This window comes from Nothobranchius furzeri, chromosome 2 (assembly GCF_043380555.1).
Source record: "Nothobranchius furzeri strain GRZ-AD chromosome 2, NfurGRZ-RIMD1, whole genome shotgun sequence".
Lineage (NCBI taxonomy): Eukaryota > Metazoa > Chordata > Actinopteri > Cyprinodontiformes > Nothobranchiidae > Nothobranchius > Nothobranchius furzeri.
Window position 1 is genome coordinate 56,795,978 of NC_091742.1, and position 26,789 is coordinate 56,822,766.

The following is a 26,789-nucleotide window of genomic DNA, read 5'->3' on the forward strand; positions in this document are numbered from 1 at the left end:
AATGGGGTAGGAACCTGCAGCGTGCTGATATGATCATTTGTGCAGCTGATTCCTTTTTCTAGTAAAAAATCACGTGTAAAACATACACAGCATTGTAATTTAAAGAGATGGGGAAAAAAATCAAATTTATGTTTAATGCTCAGTTAATCATTACAGTGTTTGAATTGAAACATGATGTCAAAGTATTCGGTAAAACCAGTAGGAAAATGGCTGCAAGTTCAGCGAACTTATAATTGTTTATTCGACAGGAAAAAAGAACACCATAAATCTGGCGATGTGGTAAGTAGCACCTATGCTATGGGAGACGTTTCTACGTGCTGATTTTCGATTTGTAGTGTTTTTTTTTTCAAAACTTTATTGAACAAGGTGAAACCGGTTTGTAGCGTTACTAATTGTGAAAAAAGTAAAGTGACGTCAAGTCCCGGAGTTCTATTGGTTGTTTGGTTTCAAAAACCGTCTTCCGCCCCACTGATTGGTTGAGACAACCTTTAACTGAAATAGGCGCCCAAAACGCTTCAGTCTTTTACAGACCCGCTTTGAGTGTACCTCGTGTATATTCAGAGTTCTCCCTAACCCTCGTTTTCCAAGTTGGTATCAACCATATTTGGAGAGCTTCCTTCACCTCTGTTCCTCTGTTTGCATTTAACGCAGCGCATCGTCTTCTGTTGAGGTGAGTCAAATTTGCTTGTTTTTTGGCGGTGTTTAAACATGATAAGATTTGGCTGTTGTAAGTTAGCTTCTCTGCTATTCTGCTGGCTCTAAATCCATGTTAATAGCCTGTGTGTGCAAATTTATTTCAGTGGGGTGTTTGTGTAGGCTTGTAAATTAGACCGCTAGTTTTGCTGTAATTGTCAGGGAAAGCATTCTTTGGAAGCTGCGGAGGTCTGGTTTAGCAATGTTCGGTGACTGGGATCAAGGCCGGATTAAACATATGGGCAAGTGGGCAATTGCCCAGGGCCAGAGGTGGAAAGTAATGAATTACATTTACTCACGTTACTGTAATTGAGTAGCTTTTTTGTATATTTATACTTTTTAAGTCGTTTTTAAAAGCTGTACTTTTACTTTTCCTTGAGTAAGTTTTTAAAAAAGAATTGTAATTTGCTACATTTTAAATCATATCCGTTACTGAGTAAAAATAAATTATAGGCTAAATAAATTACAAATATTACGTGAAGCAGCGTCGGAACGGAAAGAGACACCTGCATGAGCGCCACGTCTAAACCGTTGGGGGTGTGTGGGTGTACACTTTTGCTCAAAGACATAAGTTCAGTCGATCAACTTGCTGTTCACCTCCTCTCTCCCTCCTGTGGGTTGGAACCCGCACTTTCGCGCACCGGTGTGACGTCATCGGAATTCTGCTCGGTTCGGTAGCCGGACTCGGTTCCGTGTTTGAAATGTGTTTCCCTACCGCTCCGCACGGCAGCGGCAAAATAACGTTTAGCGCTCATAACAAGCGGATTATCAGCGCTCTGCTCATAAAACAGAAGACCTGCAGGCCTCTGTGAGTTAATCCTGATATTGTTCAGGTGTAAACATTGTGCTCCATCGCTGTGTTTGAACTCAGAAGATGCTTCTTGATGCCACAGATATGTGATGATTTAGCTTGTTTCTTTATTTTAGTCCAGAATAAGAGATTAAATTATTACAAAAGCAGTTCAGTGTAGTTAAATTAGTCATTCAAATGATTCGAACATGCTGCAGTGTGTGTGTGTGTGCGCGCGCGCTTGCGTGTGCATGTGCGGGCGTGCATGTGTGTGTGTGTGTGTGTGTTACACATGTAGAACTGCTTGAGACAGCGTGGTTTCATTAAATGCATCTTATATCTTGGGTGAAGTAATGGCTCAGGAAAATAACTTATATTTCATAAATAATGACATCTTAATAGTGTCTATGATAATGTTTTATCTTATCTTTGGTCTGGGAGGTGTAACTTATCATGATACATGCCTTTTAAAACATGTTAATGTGCTACAAGAGGAGATGAATGCAGTGTGTGTGTGTGCGCGCTTGCGTGTGCGCGCGTGCATGTGTGTGTGTGTGTGTTACACATATAGAACTGCATGAGACAGCGTGGTTTCATCAAATCCATGCATCTTATATCTTGGCTGAAGTAATGGCTCAGGAAAATAACTTATATTTCATAAATAATGACATCTTAATAGTGTTTATGATAATGTTTTATCTTATCTTTGGTCTGGGAGGTGTAACATATCATGATACATGCCTTTTAAAACATGTTAATGTGCTACAAGAGGAGATGAATGCATTAATTTAAAGTTCATGTTTGGAGTCCAACTTTCACAGACTGGCTCACGCTGGTGAGGAGACACCATTAGTTCTAGTAACACCTGGGCTCCCAAGGCCTGTTCTGACAGGATGGACGTTACGGGACCCTTAAGGATTCCAGTTGGTTGATTGGATGATTATTTAGAAGGACTGGAATGAACAAACTGATTTCAGTGGTGAAGGGTTAAATGAGTGAGTGAACCCACTACCAAGGATGAACTCTGCTAACTTTAAAAATCAGCTACTCTAAATAAGCATGAAGGTCAGAGAGGAGCTCTAGGATGGACATGGATAAAGGAACTGTAATGTAGAGGTAAAGTAGGGCAGAGCCAACGTTAACAGCTGTCATACGGTCCATCTGAAATATTTGACTTTCATTTAGCTTGTTATGTGACAGGTTAGAGCACAGTCTCATGTTAGAGTTTTGTCATGAAAACATTGAGATAGCTCACATACTGATGGCATCTAAAAAATATATTTTTTTCTCAAAATAAAGAATAATGTTAATCACAATTGAAACTAACCATCCTAGAAAAACCTCGTCCAGTCAGTGTGCACGTCCTGTTCTCACTGATTGAATAGAAATCCCTCCTTCAAGCCTTGCGGGTTTGAGTGTGTGTGTGAGCGCACACACGAGCGCATTGTGAACTGGCGTTGTGATTTAGCACTACTTAGATGTAGCCATTTTTACGCTTACAAAAATGTAACTAAGTAACTTTTACTTTGAGTACATTTTGTTTACGATACTTTTTACTTTTACTTGAGTAAAAATTTAGGCAAGTGCTTTTACTTGTAATTGAGTAAAAAATTATCAAAGTATTGGTACTCGTCATTAAGTAGGAAATTTTAGTAGTCTTTCCACCTCTGCCCAGGGCGCACGATCTCTAAAGGGCCCAGAACAGCAAGGGCACGAGCAAAATAGTGTAGGCCTATGTGTAATCTCCCGCTTTATATTAAACTAGGGTGACCGTACGTCCGGTTTTCCCCGGACATGTCCACTTTTCACTCTGTCCGGGCAGATAGGACAAGAAAATAGTTAAATAAAGACAAGAAAACAAAACAAAGTGTTGAAAAGTAAAATGTAGGTAGATTTATCTCCACTACACGTTTTTACCTGTACAAAACAATAAGTTCTACACATGTCATATTTATACATCTGATACAATTCAGATCACCTTCAAAACTCAGTCACACACCCAGGGCCGTTTCAAGACATTTTGGGGGCCAAGGCAAAATGACCCCGCCCACCCCCACCCCCACCCCCCATAACTGGGCTCCCCAGAAGCCTCTGTGTAATTCATACCCTCTCTAGGAGTGTTAGTTATACAGTGTTTATAAAAGCTCCTCAGACATCGCTGACATGTTATCAGATGAAAAACTAAATTATCAGACACGCTGTCTCATCTGCTGCTTTTCTGAACCTGCAAAAAGTAACAAAACCATTTGAAAGCCACTATTTGTGGATTCTCTGAAAGTTTCCGTGGAGTGTGGGACAACTTATTTTTTCATTGATCCTATCGTCTAATCTCACAGCTGAAACAAGCATCCTTAATAATCTGTGCACAGGAAGCTTACCGTTGCTGTAGTAAAACAAAAGGTATAATAATTTATTATTAATAAAACCTTGTCGCAGCACTAAAGCAGAAAAATTAGATTTTGCAATAAATATGCTAAATATTTACATATGAATTGTTTTGGAGCCCTTTTATTGGCAGAATTTGATATTAATTTAGTTCTTACAAAAAATGGGTCCCAACGTGGTTTGTGTGGCGTTGCCATAGTGTGATGTCATAGGCACAGATCCCCTGTCCTCTTGTTTGGAAATGGAAATATGGTCACCCTATATTCAACTAACTCTCCACCTGGGCTTTTGCGCTGCACAGAGACGCTTCGCTGCCTATGACTTTGAACGTCAGTTGAGAGTCAGTCTCATGCAGACTGACCAATGAAGAGAGGGCCTCAAGTTAAGACCCTCTCCTCATTGGTCAGTCCACACGAGGTGGGTCAAAGGTTACCCTGAGCGGGTTACGTGATGTCAGGCATTCAAGTATTGAGTATATTTACTGCATATTACAGTAAAATATTCTGTATGTGACCATATTGTGGTGATCCTTGGGTCGTGATGATGGGGCCCTTGAATATTGTTGCCCAGGGTACAACAAAGTGTTAATCTGGCCCTAACTGGGATGACAGGCTGAAATAAAATGGCGGCTTGTTTAAAGACAGTGTTGGCTGGCAGCCCTGTAACAGTGCTAACCACCGTGCTGCCGTAATAATAACATTAAATAACATTCATGATGGCATTTAAAGGGGCATGCCAGTAGGTGTGTATTAGGTATTTTGAGCCAATAAGTTGGTTGTGGATCACTGACTACCATGTTTCTTAACATTACCTTACTCCATCTAGAGTGCTACCAGCAGAGTATGTGGTAAAATGGTAATGGTTGTTAAAACATTAACCTAATATGTGAACTGTAGCTTTTAAGTCAAATGCTACTGGCATAGCTCACCTTCAGTCTGCTGTTGAACAAGGGCTAAACCTTCTAGAATTACCATGTCAAAGACCAATCAAAAGTCCTGATCCATCTCCAACAGCATTTAAAACAGATTCATCTGGAAAGCAACTTTGCACAGGGACGGTTTGTCACAGTTACAGCCTGAGAGAGCTTGTATGGATTGACACAGACCTTGGAAAATGCTCAACAGAAACTTTGGGGCACCGTTTACACAGTCCAAAAAAGGTTTTGCTTATTGAATTCCCATCCACTCTGCTACTTCAAGGAGAGAAATTCACACTGAAAGCAGTCATTACATTTCAGGAGGGCCCAACACCATAAACACTCGGGCATTATGTGACGTTCTGTAACAGGACCTCGTACAGTAGCGGCGTTTAAAACAAAGCTAAAGACCCACTTTTATGGTTTTGCTTTTAATTCTGCAGGTTAGATGTTTATATATATATATATTTACATGAGTTTATTCTGCTTTTAAATGATAGTTTTTATTTTTAGTCTCTCAGTCTTACTGTGACACACACAGAAAGATGTGGTCACATTTTTCGTATTGATGCTTTAACCATCTGATGTAATTTATTCCTGTGTGAAAAAAAAATATATATTTAATGGATTCAGGCTAAAAGGAAAAGAAAAAAAACTTAGAGTCTCTAAGGACATTGTCTTTGTAAACTGTTCTGTAAAGGTAATGCACCTTAATGCCAGTAGAGGGCAGTATGATACTTGGCAGCTGACCGGGACAGTTTGGTGCGGACATTGGCGCAGCCGTTAGCTTTTCCTCATTCTGCAATGAAGAGCTAACGCAGCAACACCATACTGATGTCCTGTCTGCTCATTTGACTGTTTTTAACAGGTTAGTGTCCTCATATAAGAGCGATAAACAGGTGAAAATGGGAGAAAACCGTGTCAAGATGTGTTTGTCAAGCACCTGTTAATCGGTTTGGGAGGAAGTTTTGTTCTTAATGTGTGGTTTAAATGTGCTGTACGCCTGGCGCCCCCCGATGGTGAAGTTGATATGGCGGCACAATAACGGCTTCATGTTTACTTGGATTTTATCCTGTGTGCTCCATGTAAAATGAATGGCATTGCTGAGAAAGAAGTGTTATTTTGTTCATGTAGGTGAAATAGTGAAAATAAGCAAGGTAGTTGATGAGAAAGAGTTATTTAAACTGGTTTGCATTTATATTATTTTAAAGCTCAAGTGGGGTAGAAATATTAAGTTTGTTCCATGAGTGTCTTATTATATTATGAACATGTAGTGATGAACCAGTATTGCAAGAAAATGTCAAATGCGGTAAAATAAGTGTCTGACTATTCAGAATTTGTCAAAAGGGAACTGCTTAAACAAGGTGAATGGTAGAAAATGTGCTGCTTGACATGGTTGAAAGTGTTAATAAAATTCTGCAATGAAGAGCTAACGCAGCAACACCATACTGATGTCCTGTCTGCTCATTTGACTGTTTTTAACAGAATCACCTGTTGCATGGTCACATACCTGGGACCTGTAACATTACTTTACTGTGCAGCACATTGGTGGCATGCCTCATGCTTGTAAGAGGCTCCATAAATGAAGGTTGATGATAATGCAGGGTATTCGCGGGTTCTTAAAGTCTTAAAAAGGCTTAAATGAGCTTTTCCAAATTTAAGGCCTTAAAAATCCTTAAAAATTACAAATAATCCTTAAATACAGTTTCCAAAGGTCTTAAATTACCAAGGACCCAATAAACAAGACTATTTTATTTCTATAAAAATTCCATGAATTTCTAGTTGGTGTTCAGCATTTTTTGTGTATGATATTGGCATAAGCGGAACCGTACACATTCACTCTGTTGTGAAAGGGGGCTATTTTTAGATTAGCATATTCAGGGTTTTACCTGGCTCAAATTGAGGCAGAGGTGGAACCATCTTGACCACGCGCCAACACATGCATACTCTGTGCATTCAACAGCATCACTTTTTGAAAGGCCAAATATTTTTTCGTTAAGTGTTCTAATCTAAGCTTCTGTTGATTAATTGAATATTCCATTTGACAACATTTCAAGTGAAACAAAACAGGTTTGCTGCTAAAAAAATATGAAATAAAACAAACAAAATTGTCAGGCTGAAATAATGGACTTTTATTATGAAAGGCCCAATAATATGCACTAGATTGGTGTTTAGTTCCTTTTTTCCCATCTGATATTTATAGTTAAAATATTTTTAAATATTTGACCTACATTTCAGTAACATTTTAGGTTTGTATTAAAAACACTCATCTCAGTCTAAATGACACATAAATATATACAGTAAAATATCATTAACATGCATTTGTATTGGAAATGGTAATAACATTTAATTTCTGCTGCTAACAATGTAACAGTGGCGTGTCTGTTATGTACGGCTTGTGAATAATCCAGTTCAAATTATGTTCAAAGATGGAAGCGTTTGTGAATTATATACTACAATGGCTTGCCGTAGACTTGTAGCAGTAATGTGACTCGTATCTGCAGCGGTTCTGATATGTACTGCTGCAGGATGCAGAATAAACAAGATGGTGGGGACTTTTCATCCGCTTGTAGAGTTTAGTCTTTCTTAATTTTACGATCATCATGTATTTTTCTGTGTGCCACTTGATAATGAGACTGCTACCTGTTAGCTTTAGCATTAGCCAGTCTGCGTGTAGCTGCACTTTTGATCCCAAACTTTGGACCGGTTCTGCCTTTGTACCTTTGCTGGTTCCTTTATTTTCCTCCACTGCATCCAGATTTCCACACTGTGTGCCAGCAAAAAGCATTTTTCTTACACATAACTTACTTTTGTTCAATAACGTTCTGGGGAAAATAGAAATTCAAAGATGTTGCACCAGTGCTTTGTTTAAAAATAGACAGACACGCACAGACAGTTTTTGTCGTCGCACTGTACAGCTCTGCTATGGAAGAGCCTGGGTGAAATCAGGACGTCAATAGCACCAACCATAGAAATGTACCAACTAGTGAGAAAAGCAAGTTTTCATCTTTGTCTGCTGCGGTTTTGGCGCTTTTCGGTGAACCGCTGCTCATACAACGCCCTAGTGGCGCAATGCTGCATCTGCTGTTAAAATAACATCAATATAGCTGGGGGCAGAGTGAAATCAGGCTGGGGCGGCACAAAATTAGCTGGAGGCAGCCGCCACACAAATTGGAATGCAGGAAAAACCCTGCCGCATTAGTTGGTTAAGCTAGTGGGAGCTTGCGCCATGGAGAAGTGCAAGTTTTATGGTAACTGGATGGCTAATCCCACGTTCGTGACGTGGTTAACACCGGTTCCAGGCAATAGCTGGAAATTATAGCTTAAATTTAATTTTAAAAATAGCTTACATTTGGTCAAAGTGGCCTTAAAAAAGGTCTTAAAAAGTCTTAAATTTGGCTCCCTTAAATCTGCAGATACCTTGTAATGAAGACGAGTATTAGAATTTGTCTTAAACCCGAAATTGCATTCTTTTAATTATTATTACACTCTTCAAAGGGTAGAACCAGAAAAATGCCTTTTTCAGCAGGTTGGCATGGCAGCTTGTTAGCAGTCAGAGAGGAGAGTCTGACACATGAGACATATGAAGATTTGTTTAATTTCTACAGCAGCATTGTTGTATCAGCTCAGCCATAATAGAAGTTGGTGTTTTGGAATAAATGATTAATAAAGTCTCATTTTGCATTTGCTTTCAGGGCAACTAGCAGTGAGCATGTAGCTAATGTTGGCTGACTAGGAGGTGCTGCTGGTGAACATAAATGTAGTATAGCAATGTTATATTTACTAAATAGAAACAACAAACATGATCAAATGTACTTGTGAAAAGTAATCCCTGAGCTATGCAACTTCAGAGTATTCAGGCTGGTCCCTGTTCATCTCAGTAAAGTGTAGCTGACATGATGGAGCTTGAGTCTGCTTCCATTGCATGTTGCCTACATGTCTTCAATGTTGAACACAGTTCATTTGTTTGATATAGTGAAACTGCTCCTGTACAAACTAATGAAGGCTGAGGACACATTTTTGCAGTTAGATGAAGGTGTTAAAAAGACAAACGCACAGCAAGAAGTTAAGTAGCATTTCTGCTTGTTAAACAGTCAATTACTTACAAACTTTAGGGGGTGCTAAAAGCAAGCAGGAACTGCATTGTTTCCCTTTTAAGGTACAAAACTGGTTATTTTGTATGTTTACAACTTTACTTAAAGAGCAAGTCAACCCCTACCAGAGTCTAACCCCACTCTCACTTCATGTTTGAAAAATGCAACAAATGCTGTTGCCTGGCAGACCGGGAAGGCGGAGCTGCTAACAAATACACACACAGGCTCACAACATCATTGTGACATCATAATGTACCAGTTTACATCATAGCATACCTCTTAGCCAATAGCGGTGGCAGATTTAAATTAAAATACAGTGCAGAGTTTTTACCTGACAACGGCACAACACTGCCAGTTTTAGGCAGAATATTTAAATTTGAACTAAGATGCACTGAAGTGCCAAGTTATTGACTACACGTGTCTGCCTCACGATTAGACACTCGTTTATTTAGTTTATCAGCAAAAAATAGTTTAGTTGGGGGTGACTTGCTCTTTAATGTTTAACAAGTGACAGGCAACTTGTGTGACAGTCAGTTGTGTAGTGCTTGGAGCTAATGTGGGGTTGCCTTCTAAATAATTAACTTACTTTATTTGTTTCAAACAGCATTCACCATGCCTGGCAAAGTGTCCAAACGCAAGGCGGATGCTGCCAAGCGCAGCAAACGTCCACCTCCGCCCCTGCGTATTGGGATTCCAACGCCTAGCAGTGACGACGTTCATCGTATGTATTTAGTAGAACAAATTATTGTAGTGTTATGCAATTCATTTAATTTATACTGTATTTATGTAAGGTGAAAAAATTATTGGACAAAAAAAGATTGAAATTTGTTTTGTTTTTTTCTTTAAAGTCTCTGGTACCGGCTGGCGCCATAGAGTTCGTCGTTGGCCAACTAGTGCAGTGTCCAACAAATCTCACAAGTTGGTCCTTCCGGGTGGGATTCCTGACAAGAAAGTGAGTGTAATGTTCACAAATATTTAAAATGTAAATATAGATTTCCTTCCAATACTATGTAGCAGTACTATGGGATCCTAGGGAAACAGTCAGATGGTGTTGAAGCTGCTGTCAGTTACAGTGCTGCAAACGGATTGAATCGGCTTCTTTTAGACTTGTGCCCCAAGTCTACCAACTTTTGAATCTTAATAGAAAACCTAGTTGTAACCATCTTCCTTTTTATTCAGTGCTTCTCAATCTGTGATTTAGAACTTAAACTGCTCAGTTATTTTTACATGTCTTTATTTTTATTTACATGTCATTATGTTGGTGTATTTTGTAATTGGTTTTACCATTTCATGTTTTATTGTTTGTAAACTTTGACTGTTGTTATCTCATTCTTCCTGAAAAGCTTATTACATTGTCTTTTGTATGAAATGTCATTTAATACAGATTGTTTTATATGAAAATGTATTTATTTCTTTTTCTAATTTAGTTCGTCCTACTTGTTGGGGACTCCCACTTGAGGTCCGTGGCAGACGGCATAGTCCCTATGCCGGATGGCGGCCTCGCTTTTGGAGTGATGTCCACTCCAGGAGCTTGTGCAGATCTTCTGCGCCTTGAGGTTTCACAGGCTGTGTTACCTCGGGAGCCTGATGCTGTTTGCGTCATGGCTCCTTCTAACAACCTTACGGCCAGCAGAACAGTTGAAGAGGCAGGGGATGCTTTTGAGCGGTACCTTTTGGCTATTCTCAGTCGCTGGCCTAAGGTGAGGAGCTGATTTGTGTAATTTTGGAGGTATAGGAAGCGACTGTAAACGTACATTAAAAAAAATTATTTCCTTATTTTTTTAGGTTTTCTGTACCGCCATGATTCCCCGTTTAGTTGGATCCTGGGAGCGTCAAGACCTGTTTCAGCAGGAGTACCACCGCAGATCGGCTAAGCTACGTAAGTTGCAACATAATTAGATAAAAGGTAGTATTGACGACAAGTGATATTGCTATATACTCTTAGGCATCAAACAATCACATTTTATAACTTTACATAAATTTTTTCCTTCTGCTTCGAAGGTGTAAGTTACGTGCCGATCCACGATGACCTACCCAGGTACCGTCGCGAACTGTGGTGCCGTGATGGTGTAAGTATATTGCTTGGAAGAAAACGAGGTAAAGATTCTTAAATTTGAGGTAATAAATTTGTATTTTCTTTTGTTTGTGTTTGTGGTTGCAGATCCACCTCAGTGATGACCACGGGATGCCTATACTCACGCAACTGATGTGGAATGCTTCCTATCAGTTCTTGGAGACACCCGCACCAAAGCCACTGGTGCAGCACCAGGTGTCTCGTCCGCTGAAAGCGAGTATTGTGCCCCGTGTGGTTGTGAAGGGTGTGGAACGCATTCCACCTCCACGCCCTTCCGAATGGACGTTCGTGAGACCTAGCGGGAAGGTGAGACACTTTATAAAGTATAAATATTGTAAAATGTTTATAATTTTAAGCAGCTGTGCCACTAATGCTTCTAAATGTGTTTTCTTTTATTTACCATTGCAGAGGAACCATTCAGGGGAATTTGAAAAGGCTTCTAATTCCCCCAAGAAACGAGTGGTTCTTTCTGAGGTTTGTGAATGTTTTTGATTTATCTTTTTCAAAGAATTTTGATTAGATGATAATATGTCTTCAATAGACTGATGACACTTCAGTGGCCTTCAAGGAGTGTTTCATCCCCCTGAATCCCGTTAGGTTCTCACCTACAATTCTGGCTGCCATGGACACGCTAGCTCCATCGGCTCTTGGTGATGTCCCCACAGACATCCAGGTATCTTTAGACAAAGGGTTTATTATCTCTTAATGTACAGTGTAATGGTGTTCCTGATGGTTGTAATATGGGCTGTCGGTATGTCATTTTTAAAAGTATTACACTAAACTAAAAAATAATACTTTTGTGTTTGTAGACTACGTCTGTGGGACATCGCAAGAAGCCTGCTGTCTTGAAGCCCAGGCCAGTAAAGCAGCGGGTAAATAATTGTTTGATTAATTAAAGACTCTTGCACACAAATACATTATGGTGTCAGTGATCATACAACTGTTGTGAATTACTTCAGTTCTTGGAGACATCCTCACCAAAGCCACTGGTGCAGCGCCAGGTGTCTCATCCAGTTACGGCAAGTAATGTGCCACGCGTTGTTGCGAAGGTTGTGGAAACCACTACACCTCCACCCCCTTCCCAATGGACACCCGTGAGACCTGATGGGATGGTAAGATACTTTGTAAAGTATAAATATTCTTAAAAGTGTATGACTTTAGGTGACACTGCTAGTAATGCCTTTCAATGTGCTTATTATTATTATTATTTTTAATCATTACAGAGGAACCATTCAGGGGAGTCTGAACACGCTTCTGATTCCCCCAAGAAAGGAGTGGTTCTTGGTGAAGTTAGTGAATGTTTTTGATTACATTTTTTTAGATTATTTCCATATAGATGGTAATATCTGGTCATTCTTGTTCAATAGATTGGCACTCCAGTGGCTGTGACGGAGTGTTCCATCCCACAGTTCTCACCTGACAATGTGGTTGCCATGGACACACTTGCTCCATCGGCTGGTTCAGATGGTCCCACAGACATACAGGTAACTTCAAAGTAAATGTTTATTATTATCTTCTAATGTTAAGTGTAATGTACTTCCTGATGTTTGTAATATGGGCTGTCTGTATGGTATATTTGAAAGTATTGTACTTAAACGTATTATTTTCTGTTTGTAGACTACGTCTGTGCGACATTTTAAGAAAGCAGCTAGGCGTGTCCAGCAGGAGGTTGATTCATTAAATTATCTGCCATACAAATACATTGTGGTGTTATTTTTGTTAACTGTTGTTGTTCTTGAATTATAGGTTGCATTCCCACCTTGCATAAATCCTCTTGCAGACGTGGAGTCTGTTCATTTTAGGAAGGAGGTAAGAAGTGTGTGTTTCAAACATAAAAACTAAACAAATCTTGATGGTGTTTAGGATGTATTGCCCTTTAATTTCTTTTATATAGGTGTTGGACTGTGACCAGCTGCCTTTACCCCACCATCAGGAGGCATCTGGTTGTCCTGGGTCTGTCTCTGGGTCTGGTGCTGCTCATGCTGTGATGCCTCCTTCTGGCCAGAAGGGTGATTGCCATCACGTGCATGCATCACCCAGAGGTCAGTCCACTAACACCCCTTCTTGCATGCGTTCACAGATTTTGCTTTCATCTCTAGTTCCAGAGACAACTGTTCAGGAACCTTCAAGCAGTTCTGTTGTAAATAATTTTGATGAAGATGATACAATCTTACACAAGGATGATACACGTTTAGACTCTATCCTAGGATCATTTCACCAGGGCGATAGGCGTTTTAAATATGGGGGAGTTCAGTGTGCAGCTATTACTGTTGTTGCTTTAACAAAGCACAAACAGAAGAGTGTTTTTTCTTGGGACTTTGCCGTGTTGGATAACGTTGTTGAGTTAGGAAATGAGCTGTACACAGATTTGCGCGACAACAAAAAGATTAGAGGTGGACATGAGTTTCTCTCTGTTCCAGACTTGCCAAAGGAAATTGACATAGAAGAACAGCGTTTTAAGCTTGTTTACGGGGATTTTGTTTCAGGAGATGTAGATGTAGTTGAAGGCGAGTTAATAGATGCTGGTGTGTACACTCCTCTCCTGGATGGATTGCAGAAGATGTGCACACAGCATGAAACTTGCATTATGACATTAAGTGGCAATACTTGCGCTATCATTTGTGATAATGGACGTTATGCTGTAGTAGATTCCCATGCACGCTCTGCAGACGGCATGGTAGACCCGACAGGACAGAGTGTAGTTGTGTACTTTGCAAACCTTGATAATGTTTTTCAACATTTTCAGAGGTTTGCTAGTAAACTAGTGGGATCTCAGAAGTCATTTGAGATCACTGGAGTGGATATTGTTCAGATGGACACATTTAAAAATGTATCTGAACAAACAAGCGCAGTTCCCACGAAGGCCAAAGGGGAGAAGCGCAAAAGGTCATCCACATCCACAGCATGCAAAAGGACGAAGATTGATGATGTTAAGGATATGGACTCTGTTGTTTTTGTTAGTGATGTTGCGACAAAGGTTTTGCAGTTTGATCCCATCTCTAGTGATGTGTCAGAGGTTCTGTGTAAACGGTTGAATGTGGAGTATGAAAAGTGTGATTATGCTTGTTGTGGTGTTGGTGAGTTGGGTGTACCATGTGTGAATGAGGAAATAGTGGGTGATGGAAACTGTTTTTTCAGGGCAGTAAGTCGAGCTGTTACTGGCACCCAGAAACATCATAGAAAATTTCGGCTCGCTGTGGTAAACCAGTTAAAAAGGAATCCTCAAACATATCAAAGTATTTTAAGAAGTGAGTATTCCTCGGTTCCACACTATCTTAACTCGTCTAGGATGCAATATGTAGGAAACTGGGCAACTGAGGTAGAAATTCAAGCTGCCGCTGATTATTTTGGCATTAACATTTTCACTTACTGTAATGATAAATGGCTTGAATACAGCTCCTACAGCAGCATATCTAATCAAGGTGTTTATTTACAAAATTGTAATGGTAACCATTATGAGACCGTCGTTTGTGTTAAACAGCCTAACATGGAAACATGTTATGGGTATTGCAAGACTGTAGATGATGATTCTGGAAAATATAACACTCGACAAGCTGCAACTGAACCTTTAAAGGATCGGTTAGAGACCATAAAACCTGTGTCTGCTTCTATAGAAGCACATGATGCCCGTGTCTTTGATCATGCCAATGCTTTTACTCCTCTGTCTGCAGATGTTTGTAAAACTCTTTGTAACATGTTGAAAATAGATTATGACAAACACACATCCCAAGACTCTACACCATGTGGGACTTTAGGAAATGTGTGTAAGACAGAGGATATTGTAGAAGATGGTAATAGTTTTTTCAGAGCTGTAGCTCATTCAATTAGTGGGTCACAGAAAGGCCATCGTAAGGTCCGACTTTCTGTTGTTTCATACATGTTAAAAAATACTGAACAGTGTCAACAGTTCCTGGGAAAACATGCTTCTGTGTCACAATATATTGAAAACTCCCAGATGAAGTATGTAGGTCACTGTGCTACAGAAGTAGAATTTAGGGCTGCAGCTAATATGTTAGGCGTGCACATATTTATTAATAATGGCACTGAGTGGATCAAATATAGCCCTAAATCCAGTAATTTCATCATTGAGGGACTTTATTTGTCAAACTATAATAATATTTTTAAACCTATTATTTGCACTAAGCAGGGTGACAAAGAAACATGTTTGGGTTTTTGTAGAGTTGAGTCTTTGTCAGACACTGTAAACAGGTGCAGAAGATCAACAAAAAAGCAGTTAAATGCTGACCCAAACATTAAAAGTATCAAAATGAATAAAGTTTTGTCTAAATATAAAAAACAAAAAAGGTATTTCACAAAAGCCTTTCTATATAGAAATGACAATACATTTAATGAAAAAGTTAAAACTCAGTACCAACAATTATATAAGACAAGTTTTGAATACAGGATGACAAAAATCAACTCCAGCAAATTTAAATACAAATTTGTTTCTGCACATAAACAGAAAGTTAAACAGATGAGTTCATATAACTATCGTCATAAATTGTCTTACAGAGAAAACGTTAAACAGAGGAGTATTCATGAATACCACCATAATTTGCTTTATCAAGAAAGACTTAAACAGAGGAGTATTCATGAATACCACCATAATTTGCCTCATCAAGAAAGAGTTAAACGGAGGAGTATTCATGAATACCACCATAATTTATCTCATCAACAAAAAGTAAGAGAGTTGAGTAGAAGGCAGTATCTTAAAGTTGAACATAAAACCCGATTAATAGAAAGTACAAAGCACAAACGAGAGCTGATTAAATTAAAGTCACAACACTTTGATTTTGTCACTGAGCAATTTTTGGAGAAGGTAAAAGATGGACCTGATTTTGTGTGTTGTGTGTGCTCTCGATTGTTATTTAAACATCAGGTCTTAAATTGTCGCAAAGAGTATTATAAAAAAACCAAAGAAATGTCACTTATAGCAGATAAATGTATAAGTGAAGATTATGTGCATAGATGCACCAGTGCCTGCAAGTCACCATGTGAGTTTTTCAATACATCTAGAAATTCATTGTATATCTGTTACACCTGCCATTATAAAATTAACAAATGTCAAATACCTCCACAGAGTTCAATCAACAAACTGACTGTTGATCCCATCCCACCTCAGTTGGCACGATTAAATACATTAGAGCAACATTTGATAGCTTTAAATATACCATTTATGAAAATGTTGGCTCTGCCTAAAGGTGGTCAGAATGGAATTCATGGTCCTGTAACTTGTGTACCAGCAAATATAGTTGAAACGTGCAGTTTGTTACCACGCACCAACATGGAGGGGTCTTTATTACCTGTAAAGTTAAAACGTAAATTAACATATAAAGGCCATTATGATTATCAGTATGTTGACGCAGTGCATGTCCAGGAAGCTCTTCAGTATTTAAAACATCATAATTTACATTACAAAGATGTACAGTTCAATGAAGCGTGGATTAATGAATTTTCTCGTGTGGATGACCATTCTGTATCGGAAAAGGATAGTGTTGCTGATAAAGATGAGGGTGCGTGCATAGAAGAGGATGAAGACGAACTGCTGCATGATCGACAGCAACACTGTATGTTTCAGGACACCTGTCTCATGCCAGTGGATATAGGACAAGAAGCATTAGATCAGTATGTTGACAACGTGTTAAATGTAGCTCCTGGTGAAGGTAATAATCCGGTGAAATTGCTATCTGATATTACAAATGAGGCAAAATGTTTCCCTGTATTATTTCCTTCAGGATCAAAAACATACCACGAAAGCCGGCAATATAATTTGACATTGAATCGTTATTTTAACACTAGACTTCTTCACGCTGATGGGCGATTTGCTCATAATGTCGAATATATCTTTTTTGCGCAGTACATGTCTGAACTGGAGCAGGTTGTGTCTAAAGTTTCTATAGCTCTGCGTAAAGGTAAAAGTGGTGAATCCCATGACTTGCGTAATTTGGTAAAGGATCAGGATTCCTTAAATAAGCTGTTGGAGTTTGATGATGGGTATCGTTTCCTCAAACCCATTCGGGGCACACCTGCATTTTGGCAGACTGCACAACGCGACCTGCTGGCATGTGTTAGAATGCTGGGCAAACCTACATGGTTTGCATCATTTTCGTCAGCAGATATGAGATGGACTAATCTCCTGTACAGTATTTTGAGACAGGAAGGCAGAACACAGACAGTGGAACAGCTGGAGTGGGCTGATAAATGTGAACTGCTGCGTAGAAATCCTGTCACTGCTGCTCGAATGTTTGATTTTCGATGGCACGTCTTCTTAAGAGAAGTTCTTATGTCTCCTGCCAATCCCATCGGTAAGATTGTAGATTACTATTATCGTGTTGAGTTCCAGCAGCGTGGTTCTCCACATTGTCATTGTCTGTTTTGGGTTTCTGGTGCTCCAGTTTTAGACAAGAACACAGATGAGGAGGTCACTGCATTCATTGACAAATATGTGACATGTGAACTCCCTCCTGAAGAAGATTCACTGTCTGAAGTAGTCTCATCTGTGCAGCAACATTCAAAACGACATTCAAAGACTTGTAAAAAGAAAAATACTGTTTGTCGTTTTAATTTTCCACGACCTGCATCTACTAGAACTTTTATTAGCCGTGGTGAAAAGTATCAAGATGCAGCAAAGACTTGTAAATGCGATAAAACCGATTCTACTGTGCAGTGTCCCTGTTTGTGTCAAGATAAATCACGTAAACAAGAAATGGACAAAGATGTAGCTAGTGCCATTTTAACTAAAGTAAAGACTGCAATTTCTAGTGACGACTGTCCATATACCAGTGTGGAAGATCTGTTTAGAGGCCTGGGGATTAGCCAGGAATTATTTGAAACGGCTTATAAACGATTTTGTAGAAATACACATGTTGTTTTGAAGAGGCAAGTTGATGAGATATGGATTAATCAGTATAGCAGGTTGCTGTTAAAAGCTTGGAATGCTAATATTGATATCCAATATTGTGTAGATGCTTATGCGTGTTGTGTTTATATAGTATCTTATATGTCCAAAAGCGAGCGGGAAATTGGCCTTCTGCTTGCTAATTCTCAAAGAGAAGCAGCTAAAGATAATGTTAGTGCTAAAGAGGCTTTGAAGACACTCGGAAATGTTTATCTTCATAACCGAGATGTTTGTGCACAGGAAGCTGTGTACAGACTAACCAACATGCATCTAAAAGAGTGTTCTAGAAAAGTAGTTTTTGTTCCCACTGGTGATAATGTAGTGAAAATGAGTCTACCCATTGCTGTTTTGAGACAAAAGGCAATGTCACAGGATCTCAGTACCGACGACATGTGGATGTGCGGCATAGCTGACCGTTATAAGAACAGACCTAATGATGATACATTTAATGACATGTGCCTTGCGACGTTTGCTTCAGAATATCGTGTTTTGAGTAAAAACGAGAAATGTAAAAACCCCGTACAGTTGAGTAGTGATTTCGGATTTGTCGCTAAAAGAACTCGGACTAAGCCAGCCGTTGTTCGTTACGCCCGTTTTTCTGAAACCAGAGAACCAGAGAAGTTTTATCAAAGCATGTTGCAGTTGTTTCTGCCACATCGCTTTGATACTGAACTTAAGCCTTCAACCTGTGAAACATTTGAGGAGTTTTACCGAACCGGTTTTATTAGATTTGTTGATGGAGCAAACCGTTCTGTAAAGTCTGTTGTAGATTTAAATCGGGGTAAATATGAAATGGAATCTGATCGTTTGGAGGCTGTGGACAATATTGTTGGTGATGCAATGTTAGAGAATGCTTGGTGTGAGTTGTGTCCAGAGTTGGAGGTTGAGCGTTTGGAATGTGTGGAAATATTAAAAGAGAGCTCACAAACGGTAAACGATGACCCAGAAATCATCCCAGATTTAGCTCCGTCATCTAAAGACATTGGACGATTAGAGAAGAGAAACGTCATGAGTAGAACTGAAGGCCTGGCATTAATTAGATCTTTGAATGAGAAACAGTTTTCTGTTTTTAATCAGATCCGGCAGTGGTGTATAGATAAAGTTAATGGCGTTAATCCTGAACCACTGCATATTTTTGTTACTGGCGGTGCGGGCACAGGGAAAAGTCACTTGATTCGCGCGATAGAGTATGAAGTTAAAAGATTACTCTCACCTACTTGTAAACATCCCGACAACACGTGTGTGCTCTTAACAGCTCCCACAGGTATAGCAGCATATAATTTGGAGGCCACAACAATCCACTCAACATTTTCTATAGGAAAGGATGTACGCTTACCGTACACTCCTTTGGGTGAAGAGAAGCTCAATTCTTTGCGTTCTCGATTTTGCGATCTCCAGCTTCTCATTATAGATGAAATATCAATGGTAGATCACAACCTCTTATCCTATGTCCATGGTAGATTGCGGCAGATTAAACAAACGGGGAACTTTTCACCTTATGGAAACGTCAGTGTTGTGGCTGTTGGAGATTTTTTCCAGCTACCTCCTGTTAAAGGGAAACCACTCTATTCTGATGGTGTAGGTAGCAGCATATGGACTGATCTATTTAAGGTTGTTGAATTAACAGAGATAGTTAGACAAAAAGATGCAGTGTTTTCCCAGCTGTTAAATAGGATTAGGACTCATTCCAAAGGTCAACCGCTGTTACCTGAGGATTTAAAGATTCTAAAAACTTGTGAAACAGGTGAGGTGAGCTCAGCCTTGCACATATTTGCGACGAATAAACAAGTAAATGAGCACAATATTATTCAATTATGTCAGACTTGTCCTGATTATATATCATTTAAAGCCAAAGATTATGTTAATGATAAAAAAACTGGCAAACTGAAGTTGTTGGAAGGTAATCATGCTAGAGCTTCGAACACAAATTTGGCTGAAGAGTTGTTGTTGGGTAAGGGTGCGCGTGTGATGTTGTGCAAAAATGTGGATGTTGCCGATGGTTTGGTAAACGGGGTCTGTGGTATTGTGACGGAGATTATAATGCAGGAAAATGACACCTTTCCTAAAAAGGTTTATGTTCAATTTGATGACCATCGTGTAGGCTTGCAGAGGAGGAAAACCTCCCAGTCTTTGTCATCAAATTTAGCTGGTTCCACACCTATTGAACCAGAAGAGGAAAAAGCCACTGTTAAAGGTGGATTACGACGTCAATTTCCTCTCAAACTGGCATGGGCATGTACTGTCCACAAAGTACAGGGCTTGACTGTTAACACAGCTGTGGTCAGTCTCAGTAAAATATTTGCGCCTGGCCAAGCGTATGTTGCCCTTAGTCGTGTCACGACTCTTTCTGGGCTCACGATTCAGAAGTTTGATGCAAAAAGAATCTACTGTAAAGATGACATCACGGTTGCTGTCAGTAGGATGGCGCCACTTCTGAGTGGACATACACAGTGGGACAGATTTAACACATCTGTCTTTACTTTCTTTTTAATGAATGTCCAAAGTTTGAATAGACATGTTAAAGACTTGGCTTTCTGCACACGGCATTTGCAACCAAGTTGTATTGCTGTCACAGAAACATGGCTGACTACAGCCTGTTCAGATACGGTAAAGATTGATGGGTACAGTTTTTACAACTGTCCACGACATTTATCGTATACTAGTAATCAAGCGGCATTGGCGGCGTTGCAAGACCAACAACGTGGTGGTGTTGGCATCTATACTGCACAAGGAGTGGCCTTTGAACTTTTAAAGCTTCAAGACGTGAACTTGGAGTGTTTAACTTACAAATTTGTTAGTTTAAACCTACTAATGGCTGTAATTTATCGGCCCCCTTTGTATCCTCTATCTGTATTCCAAGCAAATTTAGTAAAGTTGCTTGATTGGTTGGAGCCTCAAAGTGAGAACGTATTGCTGATGGGGGATTTTAATGATGACATTTTAAAGTCATCTGTGGTGTTGAAAATTGTGACTGACAGAGGCTATGCCCAAATAGTCACAGATCCAACCACAGAAAGGGGCACTTTAATAGATCACGTTTATATAAAATCAAAGGTTTATGAAATGGAGGCAGTTGTTATGCCAACATATTTTAGTGACCATCAGGGAATTTTTTGTGGATTTAAACAGTTGTAGCTTTTTTTCCTGATCGGGTCATCATGTATGTCGTAAAATGGTTTTAGTACTTTGTGGTGATAATAGTTATGTGTCATTGGAAATGGCTGTAGTGACTTTTATAGGTAAACTGGGAATCATGTGTGGTGTTAAATGGCTGTAGGGATTTTTATAGGTAATCTTGGAATCATGTGTGGTGTTAAATGGCTGTAGGGATTTTTATAGGTAATCTGGGCATCATGTGTGGTGTTGAATGGCTGTAGGGATTTTTATAGGTAATCTGGGCATCATGTGTGGTGTTAAATGGCTGTAGGGATTTTTATAGGTAATCTGGGCATCATGTGTGGTGTTGAATGGCTGTAGGGATTTTTATAGGTAATCTGGGCATCATGTGTGGTGTTGAATGGCTGTAGGGATTTTTATAGGTAATCTGGGCATCATGTGTGGTGTTGAATGGCTGTAGGGATTTTTATAGGTAATCTGGGCATCATGTGTGGTGTTGAATGGCTGTAGGGATTTTTATAGGTAATCTGGGCATCGTGTGGTGTTGAATGGCTGTAGGGATTTTTATAGGTAATCTGGGCATCATGCGTGGTGTTAAATGGCCGTAGGGATTTTTATAGGTAATCTGGGCATCATGCGTGGTGTTAAATGGCCGTAGTGATTTTTATAGGTAATCTGGGTATCATGTGTGGTGTTAAATGGCTGTAGTGATTTTTATAGGTAATCTGGGCATCATGCGTGGTGTTAAATGGCCGTAGTGATTTTTATAGGTAATCTGGGCATCATGTGTGGTGTTAAATGGCTGTAGGGATTTTTAAATCATATAGTGCTTTTTACTGTGTGTTGTGTATATATATAGTTGTTGTATACTGTATTCATATACATTATACAAACATGTACCATATGTTCTGAAATGTAAAAAAAAAAAAAAAAAAAAAACCAAAAAAACCAAAAAAAATATTGTTTATGGTTTCGTTACTTGCAATAAGACAGCATTGCATAACATAACAAGTTAGATAATATACGTAAACGTATTGAACACATATTTTAACACAAATTGAATTGCAATTGGACTGTCATTAAATTTTTTCACAACTAATAAAGTGTAGTGGTTAAAGCTTCAGCGGCTTACTGTGATGCTGTTCTTAATGCAGGGTTTGCTTTACCTGGTCATATTGCACAAAAAAAGCAAAGGCAATGGTACAGGTACTCCCACTTGTTGGGACGGGGTTCGACTCCCTGTGTTGCCCTGCTGATAGTGCAGACTACTTTATCAAGTATGATTTTACAAGAAGACAAACCTTATATTATTTAAATATGTCATTACACATAAAATTCCAAATAGCCTATTAGTCATATACAATTTAGGTAAAACCTGTTAGTGTTTTAATTGTTACAACTATAAATTACATAAAATAACAGTGTAATGTATAATGCTTGAACTTGAACATGATGGAGAAAGTACAAACAGTGGCAGCTTATCCAAAAGAGGTTCAGGGCGAAACCCAAAATGAAACTATATTGGTGTGTGCTTGTGTATATTTTTTGTGTCTGTATTTACAATATAGCTGTCAAGTATATATTAATAATGTGTTACATGCAATCATAATAATATTAACTGGCTGTCTCTCGTTAAAGACTGAATGTCCCCCAGAAAATGCATATTGACACATTAAGTCACGTATGATTGCTAGAGAGAATGGGAGAATGGTTGACAATTGGGAGTTTAATGTTGATGGTCTGTAATAATTTGTTGTGTAGAGAAGATGGCACAGTGGAAGGGGCTTAATTTTCCTCTTATGTGACTCCCTCATTCCCTCACAAATATTAGACAGAAATAAACTTTAGTTTGCTGCTTTTTGGCTGCATCCTGCAATACGTGTGTCTTGTCCCTTTATCTGGGGAACAACTATTTGTCCTCTGCCACCATTGAATATGAGCAGGTCAGCTGGAATAATAATTGGCAGTAGCTATGACTTAGTGATTTTGTTGCAGCTGTCTTAGATACTGCTCCGTCTGTTGCTGCCTCAACTACATGTCTCGCTCGCATGCTTGCTCATCCCATAGCAGCACCACATTGCAGTACTGATGTCGTCTAAGGTAGGCAATGATGGCTTTGTGTTAGTTTGGCGTAAATCAGATGTTTCGTGTGGTATGTAGAGCTAAAGGCCTAAAAGGTGGAAGATCTAAAGGTCTTTGAATCAACGATGACCTATAACTGTTACAGTGAAGTGATGACACAAACCAAGTTTAATTCAATTATGGCCTTTATCTTTGAATGTATTGAAGAATGATGTTAGGTTTGGCTGCTGTAACCGATTACATTCATTTCCCATTTAGGGCATCTTTGGTTGACAAAGATGGTTTTCTGTTAATTTGGGATCAATCAGACGTTTGTATTACCTAGAACCAGGGAGCTGAAAGGAAGTGGAGCTAAAGGGGTTTGATTCAACAACCACATCAATGTGTTCGGTGCAGTCACGTGATGACACAAGCCAAGTTTAGTGCCATTCTGACCTTGTATTAGGAAGTTATTAACTTTTAGTCTTATCTAGGGGGTGCTGTGACCAATTACATAAAAATCCCATTGAGGTTATCTTTGCTCATGAAAGATGGTTTTCTGTTAATTTGGCATCAATCAAACATTGCATGGGTCATCTAGAGACAAAACGTTGTAAGTGGGTGGAGTTAAAGTGATTTGAATGAGTGAGCACATACATGTGTTGATTGCAGTTGTGTGATGACTCCCACCATGTTTGATATAGCTTAGAGCTTTTTTTCTAGAAGTTACAAAGGTTTTATTGCATCTAGAGGGCGCTGTCCCAAATTTAGGAAAATATCCCATGGAGCAGTTTGTAGGTTGACAACAACAATTTGCATGCAGTTTGGTGTGAATTGCATTATGCATGTATTATTCAGGGCCTAATATCTGTCAGGGGGCGGAGCTAAAGTGATATTAACCAATTACCTCAGGATTGTGTTGAGTGCCTTTGTGTGATGACACATAGCAAGTTTGGTGCAGTTACGACCTCATCTGTAGGAGTTATTGCTGTTTAAATGGTGTGTAGGGGGCACTGTGGTGACATTATACAAATCTCACCACCCGTTTGTGTCTCATTGGCTAAAGGGCATGATTGTTGATTGCCATGTTCAGTCTCGTGCAGATGGGAGGCTGTTTGTGGAAGTTATGATCAAATGTAAGGTCACGGCGTCATGCCAGAATTCACCATGGCATCAAAGCCCCTCCCTATCTGGAAAGCTATCAGATCTGAATGGTCATTACAGCATCATGAAGACAGTGCATGACCTTAGTGTCATGTTGACTAAATTAGAGGGGACAAATATGGGCAGTTAACCATAAAACAATAGGCTTACTGTAGTCAGGGGGCGGGGCTTAGGTGATGTCAGCTGTCCACATTGTCCTTGTCTTCAGATGTGGTCAGTAATCACACAGACAAAGTTTGATATAGATCTGATCATGCACATGGGAGTTATTAAGTCAAGTAATGTAATGGCGAAAGGTCAAAGTTTGAGGCTTAGCCACGCCCACACCTTTCAACTTTTGAAAAATCCGACGGTTGACTTTTTCCCCCTATGTCTGAAGAGTATATAGCAGAAGATTGAAGGCAATTGGTGAAAAGGACGACGGGGCATCATTCTCCAAGCAATGTGTGCGAAAACCACTAAATTGAGTACTTGGACCAAAATGGCCGACCTGTTTGACTTTGCACTTGGCTCCAAGAGACTTTTTTGTAGGTCATGACACACTACATTAGTGTACAGAATTTCGTAATCCTCAGTCAAAGCATGGCTTGGGGCTGACAGTTTTAATGGCTCTAGGGGGCGCTAGTTAAGAAAATAGGCCACGCCCACAATCTTCAGGTGGCTATTTCTATTGGGGGTGAGACTAGGATCACTCACCAGAAGTTTCGTAGCGATATCACGATAACTGAAGAAATGAGAGTTAAACGTATTTCCTTGGCGTGATGGCGATTTTTGCCATGATCCCAAAGCCCCGCCTTTTTAAGAAAACCTACCTGTATTGGATACCAAGTAACCTCAACTTGTCTACTGCTACTTGCCAGAGATTCCTGGTGATTGGGTAAAAGGAGTCCAATACGGAGCTGTGAAAACAAGAGTGGCGTGGCGAAAGGTGAAAGTTTGAGGCTTAGCCACGCCCACACCTTTCAACTTTTGAAAAATCCGACGGTTGAATTTTTTCCCCTATGTCTTAAGAGTATATAGCAGAAGTGTGAAAGCGATTGGTGAAAAGAGCAACGGAGCATCACTCTCCAAACAACGTGTGCGAAAACCACTAAATTGCGTACTTGGACCAAAATGGCCGACTTCCTGTGCGACTTTGCGCTTGGCTCCAAGAGACTTTTTTGTAGGTCCTGAGACAACACATTAGGTTACCAAATTTCGTAATCCTCAGTCAAAGCATGGCTTGGGGCTGTTAGTTTTAATAGTCCTAGGGGGCGCTATTTCAGAAAATAGGCCCCGCCCACAAACTGCATCTCTCAATTTCTATTGGGGGTCAGACTAGGATCACTCACCAGAAGTTTCGTAGCGATGTCACGATAACTGAAGAAATGAGAGGCAAACGTATTTCCATGGCGTGATGGCGAATTTCGCCATGCTCTCAAAGCCCCACCTTTTTTCAAAACCTAACAGGACTGGATACCAAGTGACCTCAAGTTGTCTACTCGTATTTGCCAGAGATTCCTGGTAATTGGGTAAAAGGAGTCCAATAGGGAGCTGTGAAAAAAAGAGTGGCGTGGCGACAGGTCAAAGTTTGAGGCTTAGCCACGCCCACACCTTTCAACTTTTGAAAAATCCGACGGTTGAATTTTTTCCCCTATGTCTTAACAGTATAAAGCAGAAGTTTGAAGGAGATCGGTGAAAAGGGCGACGGAGCATCACTCTCCAAACAACGTGTGCGAAAACCACTAAATCGCGTACTTGGACCAAAATGGCCGACTTCCTGTGCGACTTTGCACTTGGCTCCAAGAGACTTTTTTGTAGGTCCTGAGACACCACATTAGTGTACCAAATTTCGTAATCCTCAGTCAAAGCATGGCTTGGGGCTGACAGTTTTAATGGTCCTAGGGGGCGCTATTTCAGAAAATTGGCCACGCCCAAGAAATGTTCACGTCAGATTTTTTGGGGGGCCAGACTAGGATCACTCACAAGAAGTTTCGTGACGACATCTTTAGAAATAAAGAAATGGGAGGCAAACGTAAGGCCACGGCAGTACGCCTTACTTCGCCGCGCCGCCACAGCCCCGCCCTCTGCCGAAAACTCCCATAAAGTGACGCCAAGCAACCCCCACTTGCCTTGAGTTACCAGCTCCAAATTTGTGGTGATTAAGTGAAATGGGGCAATTTGGGACCTTTCACAGTAAAACTTGACCTTTTTGGTCCTGAGGGGGCGGGGCTTGTGTGATGTCATCAACCGACCATTCAATTTACTTTGTGGGTCAATGACAAATTACCACAGAAAGTTTGGTAACTCTATTCCGTTCAATTATGAAGTTATAGCAATTTAAATTTTTTTGGCGAGTAGTCAAACTTCGAGGCCTGGCTCCGCCCCTTCAACATATACGAAAACTCAGAATCATTATCTCATTTTGTTCGCCCATCCCTTCTGAGCAATTTTACACAATTTTTGAGACGATCGTGCGAAAAATGATCGAGCAATCCAATCAGAGACGGACCCTAAAAACGGCAAAAAAGGCAAAAAATCGCCATTTCAACCCAAAATGGCCGACTTCCTGTTTGATATTGACCATGGTTGCAAGAGACTTTTCTGTGCGGACTGTT

At 39.9% G+C, this 26,789-nt stretch overlaps 1 protein-coding gene across 2 annotated transcripts; it reads left to right on the forward strand.

Annotated features, from left to right (window-relative positions):
* Window positions 1-26,575, forward strand: LOC139063828 (uncharacterized). 2 transcript variants are annotated; one of them, XM_070546684.1, is made up of 16 exons: window positions 1-670; window positions 9,483-9,599; window positions 9,727-9,830; window positions 10,306-10,578; window positions 10,664-10,757; window positions 10,880-10,947; window positions 11,040-11,258; window positions 11,361-11,426; window positions 11,494-11,625; window positions 11,762-11,824; window positions 11,912-12,064; window positions 12,176-12,241; window positions 12,320-12,436; window positions 12,570-12,620; window positions 12,699-12,761; window positions 12,847-26,575. In XM_070546684.1, the coding sequence occupies exons 2-16, from the start codon at window positions 9,491-9,493 to the stop codon at window positions 20,983-20,985; spliced, it is 9,717 nt and encodes a 3,238-aa protein (XP_070402785.1). In that variant the 5' UTR covers window positions 1-670; window positions 9,483-9,490; the 3' UTR covers window positions 20,986-26,575. The 2 variants fall into 2 exon arrangements, with proteins under 2 accessions (XP_070402785.1, XP_070402793.1); XM_070546692.1 differs by lacking the exons at window positions 1-670; window positions 9,483-9,599; window positions 9,727-9,830; ... (1 more) ...; window positions 10,664-10,757; window positions 10,880-10,947 and having other exon boundaries at window positions 11,187-11,258; window positions 11,550-11,625.
* The last annotated feature ends 214 nt before the right edge of the window (window positions 26,576-26,789 follow it).